The sequence below is a fragment of the Oreochromis aureus genome, linkage group 11 (assembly GCF_013358895.1).
Source record: "Oreochromis aureus strain Israel breed Guangdong linkage group 11, ZZ_aureus, whole genome shotgun sequence".
In the NCBI taxonomy this organism is placed as follows: Eukaryota; Metazoa; Chordata; class Actinopteri; order Cichliformes; family Cichlidae; genus Oreochromis; species Oreochromis aureus.
Genome location: NC_052952.1, coordinates 21158582 through 21166139, shown reverse-complemented (window position 1 = coordinate 21166139; position 7558 = coordinate 21158582). Strand labels below are relative to the sequence as shown.

The 7558-nt window shown below is 45.6% G+C and overlaps 1 protein-coding gene across 1 annotated transcript; it reads right to left on the bottom strand.

Annotated features, from left to right (window-relative positions):
• Window positions 1-297: 297 nt before the first annotated feature.
• On the bottom strand, window positions 298-6199 carry LOC116321196 (circadian-associated transcriptional repressor-like). The gene is made up of 6 exons (XM_031740981.2): window positions 5981-6199; window positions 4201-4553; window positions 4000-4075; window positions 3426-3504; window positions 2876-3059; window positions 298-2750 (listed from the first exon to the last, which is right to left on the bottom strand). Exons 2-6 carry the CDS (start codon window positions 4549-4551, stop codon window positions 2187-2189), a joined length of 1254 nt encoding a protein of 417 aa, XP_031596841.1. The 5' UTR covers window positions 4552-4553; window positions 5981-6199; the 3' UTR covers window positions 298-2186.
• Between the last annotated feature and the right edge of the window lie 1359 nt (window positions 6200-7558).

Genomic DNA, 7558 nt, shown 5'->3' with positions numbered 1-7558 from the left:
TAGTTGCAGTAGTAGAAGAAGAAGGCAGCTGAAATAAACAAGACATTATTTCTGACCAATAAGCAGTGGTCGCTGCAGTAGAAAACATACATGAAAAAGGACATAATGAAAAATAAGTGCAATTGGCTTCTCTGTCATACCACAAATGTATAAAAAAAATAAAACAGGAGTGTGGTGGAAGACACCCCCAGCCTCTGATCTAGAGTCAACATCTGGCGTACTGTAGCAGGATAACAGTGACTGAGGGTTTGTACACTCCGTACTAAGAAAAACAACAAAAACAAACAGGCAGTAACATGTTGGCTGCCGGTGGCTCTGTGTTCACGTGTGGTGCTTTTTGGAGGAGTCTAGTAATGCAAATCCTCCCACCCCATTTATAGTTATGTAAATAACATTTGAACCTCTCACACCGATTCAAAAATATCAGTCCAAATATTTACAATATAGATAAATCCAATCGGGTTGCTAAGACCCCCTTCAACATTTAAATGAATACTGTGAGTGGATTTCCAATTAAAGAGCAAGCCTCCAATGATACATGTAAATCAGCACGACGATAGCAGCGGTAGAGAGTGGTGCAAAGAAAGATTTCTTCCCTTACATTTATATTTTCACCATGTTTTCAAGTTTTCAAGAGCACCATCTTTAAGTGCCGTTCAGTCGGTTTCTCTCCTGATCAGAAACTAAAGAAAAGCCCCAAAGGAAGGCCAGACACTTAAATACTACATGACACATAGTAGCCACTGCTGTTGGTGTGTGTATTAGTCAGAGATGCAGGCCATTCAGGTGAGCTGTAGATGTTGGGATATAAGAGCTGGATGCCGGGGTTTTTTTAAGAATCACAGTTGATGATGTTGGTTTTTAAGCTGTGTGCGATTTTAGAAGAAGGATGACTACACGTTGGCTTTCGCGTTTGACTGTGTACTGGTTTTGTGAAACACAAGCGAACAATCAAAACACAGTATGAATGCACTGAAAGCACCGAATGCTTTTTTGTTTGTTTGTTTTGAAATACACATCCTATTTGGTAAAAAAGGCACAGTAGTCCAAGAGACCAATCATAAGATTTCACGTCCTTTTTGTTTTGCCCTCCTCACGATAGCAATAAAAACCACAAAAAAACGTCAACAGCATCTTCCCAGTCACCTCAAAAGAACTGTAGGCCAAACTATGCAAGAGCACAGCAGGTGATAAGCTGCCCAATAAATAAATACAAACAATAAATAGATGCAGTATCAGATCAACACATGAATAAATTAACTGTGTAATTGAATCAAGAGTCATATGTCTTTTAGTGGTCCTTGTTAACTCCATACGCTGGTCTATTAAAAGTCTTAGATTGTAATGAGACTGATTGCCAGTCGGTTTGCCGTCGGAAACATCGGATCCACGGCACGACAGGTTATGTGACCACCGGTCACTGCGATGTCACTACTCCTCAATGCTGATGATCTGCCAGCCGAGTGTCCAAACAATTCTTGGATTACATTCGTGAGTTGTGATGTCATTTTTCCACCGTCTCCAATGGCTCTGACACGGCACACACTACACCTCATTTCTCATATCACTAGCAACAAGATTTTTTTAGTTACTCATTGTTGCTTTTTCTTCTTCAAACCATTCAAAAGAACGTAGAGAAAAACGTGTCTTCTGCTGCAAGACTAGAATCAGCTCACTCATCAACCTCATCAAAATAAACACTGGCAGGTTTAATTTTGATTACTGACATCGGCTGTTCCATTTTCGGACAGTTTCTTTAAAGTTAGATGTCTGCTGAAACAGTCACCTATATAAATATTTCTTCTTTTTGTATTGATTGCCTTCATGCTGAAGAGGAGCAATCATTTACTCCTCTAAATACTCTAGAATGTCTCTCGTTACCTGTACATTGCTTTTGAACCTTCACAACCACCTTTCCGCACGAGTTTCGATTATAAGTGTGATAACGGTTGTTGTTTATGTCCTGTTGTTTGAAATGTCTGTTTTAACTGTGGTCTGGATGATAGGTTATGTTTTTATCCGTCATTGTTTTCAACATCTATCAGCAACAATTCTTTCCTCACTTCCTCTCATTAATGCAAGTATAATCACAGGCCTTCAGCCTCTTCCCTTCTTCCTGTCACAGCAGCTTTTAGCCCAGTGGTGTAACAAAGCAAGGCTGCCAGTTCTTTTGCTGATTCAGTACATCAGGTCTTCAAGCTGGTGGGACACGCCCCAGGCAAAGGCTTAAGTGTAACAGGAGGAGACTGGCTCTCACCCGGAGTTGTCTCAGTGGTCCCCCTCTCACTCTGCTGTCCAGCAACAGGCTGGCTTTGGCACCGGATTGGCTTCTTCAGATTTTTGGGGTGCTTGTAAGGTGTGGTGGAAGAGATGGAGCTGTCTTGTGTAGCTGGGCTCCCCCTCCTGCTGGCATGTGAGAGGCAGGTCTTTCGTGGGGACAGGATGGGTGCAACGTGAACCCACGTGAGGCTCGGCTCAGAGCTCTGACCCGCTTGGTACTTCGACAGCTTCCCCTGTTCCTTGCTGTCTCTGTCTTTTTCGTCATTTTTGTCATCAGTTAGCTGACTGCTGCTGGCTGCATGTGCCAAACTCTGATTTGCATCAGCTGCTAGTGATGGGGAGGAAGAAGGTCCACCTCCTTTATTGCGATCAGACTTCACCCTGTTTTCTCCTGTGCTGATGTGAGGGGACTTGAGAGGCACGGGGGAAGGCGTGGGAGAGTCTGTACTCGTCCAGCTGAGTCTGCGCTTCTGGAAAATAAACAGGAGAGTAATTTTCCGAATATGAATGGGAGGTTTTTGTAAAATTTGTAGTGCTGGTGGGGTAGAGAAATGTTTATGTGTTTTAGCAAGAAGTCAGGAATGTGTGTCCTCACCTTAACGGGAATATGTAACTGATCCCTGTGTTTGTGCGGCGGGGTGGAGCCGGAAGCATCCTGGAGGGATCGGGCAGGGGATGTGGCGACACTGGAGGCTGTAGACACAGGCTGAGTGGGAATTTGGGGAAACCAAAGTTTTAGCATCATCTCCACCTGGAGCAGAGTGTTCAGATACTTCTCCCTATGATGTAGAAAGAGGAACAAAATTTAGGTGAGGAGCAGATAGGAATACGACTTTGTTGCTGAGTAGGAACAGGCGTGGATATTTATGATCTTGCACAGAGATCTAGGTAAAATTTCATCTGAAGTTTGGTGTTTCTCTGGACTGACAGTGAAAGCTGTAACGCTACCTGCCTGAGGACTGTTCAATAAAACATGCAGTGCACGGTGAAGCAGGATATCTGAGATCAACTCACTGAGTCCCGTGTACAGTTTAATAAAGATAATAATTCTTAAATGCAGCTAAAACGTCTCATGATGGCAGGACTTGATAAGAGTGAGAAAAAGAGGGCTGATGGATGGTGGGACAATTTGGATGACATCCTACCCGCAGTCAGGTCTCTGTAAAACCCCCACAATCCTCTGGATACGATCCATCGCCACGCTCTGCTGGAAACTACTCAAGCCTGTCAATCAAAAGAACATAATCCTTCAGTCAGCATTCACACTGAATGAATGCATATGTGGGCATGCACGGTCTCGCACATGCGCACACGCTCTAACTCATGATATCGGTAAACTCTTGCAAGCTACTGAGTCAGCGAGAAGACTCGCTTCTCACACACACACACACACACACACACACACACACACACACACACACACACACACACACACACACACACACACACACACACACACACACACACACACACACACACACACACACACACACACACACACACACACACACACACACACACACACACACTGCACTGTGGACTGCATCAATAGGCTACATCAATACAGACTGCTGCTTGAAGGAAAACTTACTATTTCAATGGACTTAGGCCACTTAGATCATGTAAACCTGTGTTCAGCCTCAACAACTGCAGCAGCCAGTGAGCACACACACACACGCACACTTGCCTCCCAGAAGACGGTGAAGTAAGGATGCTTACCCCGGTCGAATCGGCCCCTCTTCAGCCCATTCAGCAGCTCTAGCAGGGGCCTGATGAAACCCTGCAGCTCAGCACACTGACAGAGGAGAAGGAGGGAAGACAGATTAAGAGTTGGTTTTGGTTAGGCCTGGCTGTCTGAGGCTGTCTGCTATGTCAGCCCTCTTCTCGTCACTCTCCTTTTCTGCCCATCACCTCTCTTACCTTCTGAGCAAACAGCAGATCTCCTTGTGATTTTGCGGTCTGCCTCGCCAGATCAGTCTTCCCCAGGCTGACGTGAGCCGCTTTGCCGGCACTCTGTGACCTGTACGAGTCCTCCTCTTCCTCTTTGTCGGTGAAGCCGTCACACGTCCACTGTGACCCGGGACTGTCTGACCCCCCATTTCCACTTGCTGACACGCCGCCCGACCCCCCGATGATGACAGATGGAGAGCTGTCTGTCAGGAAGACGTCCGTGTCGTCCTCTGCCTGCTCTGAATCGCTGAACAAGAGGCTGTCACTGGAGCTCAGGGAATCAAAGGAGGGCTGAGAGGAGGTGCTGCCCTGCGACTGCATCCCTGTCGGGACAGAAAGAAAGCTCAAAGATTAGGATCACGGAAAGAAACACAAGTGTGGCTTAGGCGAACATTGAAAACCAGCACGTCTGAAGTGAGAGGAAGTTCAGTTCTTAGCATTTGGCAATACTCCATTTTCCTACCTCGCTACCAAAAATAATAACCCCTATTACTCAAAATGGTGGGTATAGCAGTGCCCTAGTTTGGGACTGGGGGTAGGCAGTAGGCACACAATAGTAGTGCATGTCTGGCTTCCATTGAGGAGATTGGAGACTGTAGGAGAGTAAAATGTGTGAGGGGGATGGGAGCTTGTAGAGTAGTGAAATAGGCCTGCTCTCTCTCTCTCTTTGCCACAGCCTCCAGTGCTCTCTCTAGCCCCTCCTCTCTGTCTCAGGCTTGCGCTCCATCCCCCCTTGGATTCACACACACACACACACACACACACACACACACACACACACACACAGTCATGCAAACCACTCTCTTTCCTCTCGGCTGTATTTCTGTATGCTTCTCATCCCTCTCCGCTCTGCCTTCAGCTCATCCTGTTCGTTATGCACACAAGCCTGGTGCCCCCTCTTCCTTTCCTCTCCAAACCAAGCCCTCTTCCTCCTCCTTTTACTCACATTTTCACGTTCTGCATCTCTGGCCATGTGCCTTTCTCTCATCTGTTTGTTTTTCTCCCCCTTTCTTTCTCAGCTTGTGTAATCTCTGATCCCACAAATACCGAGGGGGAGATTTCAGGGGGAACTGGGAAACGCTCAGCAATGAAATACACCAACAGAACTCTTATGAGCGTCAGAAAAATAAAGTCAAAAGTCACTCACAAATGAAGGAGACTGACACAAACGCAAAAAGAGAAAAACGCTCAAACAGCGTGCTTTGCTATTTACATTTTATGTCTGGTGGCTGTAAAACCAAATGGCACGTTGTTAACGTGAAAGAGTCAACAGCTTCAAATACTGTAAGGCAATCTGATACTATTCCTGTTTATGTGCAACCCCTTACTTAGTTTATAGCCCCAGGTGGATGGAGATCTGGTAGGATTGGATTGGTGGATGTGTTGCCACAGCCTGCACAGGTGGACCATGAGGCTGCGACTCAGGTGTTTTCTGCCGGCCTGTGTCTGTGCCCACTACCACCACCACCACGCCAGCAAGAGAAACTAATAGTACTGTACATTCAGGCCATCTAAAGCCGTTTAGTCTATCAGACACTAACATAAATCCAAAGCAGTTACTTGTCTTAAACATGAAGGAAAATCTGAGCAATCATTGTACTGTTTAAAAGCAATTTATCGTTAGGAAACACCGCTTTAGGATATATTAAAATTATACCGGGATGGCACGCACAGGACAGGAAATTCCTTCAGGCTAAGCTGCCAACTTCGGCAAACAAAAAAGAAAAAAATGCTTTTAAAAAATACTTACCTTCAGTAACGCGCGTTTAAAAATAACAGCTGATTTTGATAATAGTGGAGGATGGCTCTGTCTTCTACTTTTGGTCCGTCAGTCCACACTCCGAGGCTCGAGCAGCATCGGGACGCCGAGCATCACCTCTCTGTCACACACACATATACACACACACACACCACCCAGCCTGCCGTTCATCGGTCTGTGCCTGTGCTGCCTCTTTCTCTCGGCAGTTTACGAGCGTCAACATGTGCGCAAATCCACGTGCCCACGCTCTGCACGCACTCCATTGGCTGTCGACGGTGGCGCGCGCCATTGGCTGGACCTTTCAGCCAGTGATCGCAGTGATCTCCGCTGACTGGACGGCAGCCCCGGCACTCACGGTCCTGCCCACTCATGTGTCGCCCGTGAGTGTGGCGTCTAGGCTGGGCTGCTCTACTATAGCGAGCGGGTGTAAACACACGCAGGCACGCACTACGGCGTCGGCCCGAGAGGTGCACAGTATGTTCTATGCATGCGATGTGCGCAAAAATTACTCATACCGAGAGCGTAAGAACGCACGTTGATCGTAAATAAATAAATAAATAAAACAAGGGACTTGAGAGGTTTAGCAGAAGGCACGCATGGAGCACGAAAACCGAGAAAAACAGCAAAACGTGATGAGATTGTCTTCTTCTTTTCAGGCTTGCAAATAAGGCCTCTCAAGGGTAAAATAATAACTAAACAAACAATGGGCGACGTTTTTCATTATATTGCCCAGAACAGACTAGAAAATCACATTTCTTATAATGACGGCCACTATGCCTGGACAAGGCTGTGTAAATCTTTCACCCTGAGATATCTTGGCTTACATAACTCGCAATATTAGACGGATATTGTTCATTTGCTAAATTTCTTGCAGTTTTACATAATCTCATGTGAACATTTTTGTATTTTCCTCAGTTTAAAGCTTACCAACTTGTTTGTCTAGTGTCATAAACTGGAATTCAGAGGATGAAAGTAGGAAGGAGAGCTGAGGTGATAAATTTTCCAACAATGAAATATCGTATTTAAAGTGTGATAGCCTGTTTTGTGTCAGTGTCATTCCATGTTTAAGTTAAAAACACACACTGCTACATGCACTCATACAGACAGCAAATCATCCAGTACCATGATGTATAGCCTTACAGCAACGAACTCACTGACCCTCCCCTGAAACTTGCAGTGCAGCAAACCAACATACATGGATCATACACATGATAATCGTCACATGCTACATACTTATTTTAATCCTGGTTTCTCTCCTTATTAGGCTTTATTGTAGGCCATGGTTTTACTGGCTTTGACTTGTATTTTTAGATCCGAAATGCCCAGCATGTTTCAGCCTAGGATATAGGGCCTACCCTTCCCCCACTGCCATGCTTAACATACACATGAACCCACTGACCCTCCTCAACGTACACAACAGGCTGTGTCCTTGTTAGATTAACAATTACCATCTTCGAGGCCTGCAACTATGTCAACTCCCTCAGTATTTAGTAACCTTAACATCAGGTGCGCAAACAGGACCCTCTTATTGTCAGGATACAATAACAGGTGACCTTTGGCAAAAAGTAA

Excerpts from the sequence above, each read along its gene's own strand:
- LOC116321196 (XM_031740981.2), bottom strand. The coding sequence starts at position 4,551 with ATGCAGTCGCAGGGCAGCACCTCCTCTCAGCCCTCCTTTGATTCCCTG. Across the intron at positions 4,076-4,200 it reads ATCTGCTGTTTGCTCAGAAG|TGTGCTGAGCTGCAGGGTTT; the intron begins GTAAGAGAGGTG and ends CTCCTCTGTCAG. Across the intron at positions 2,751-2,875 it reads AGTTACATATTCCCGTTAAG|AAGCGCAGACTCAGCTGGAC; the intron begins GTGAGGACACAC and ends TTTATTTTCCAG.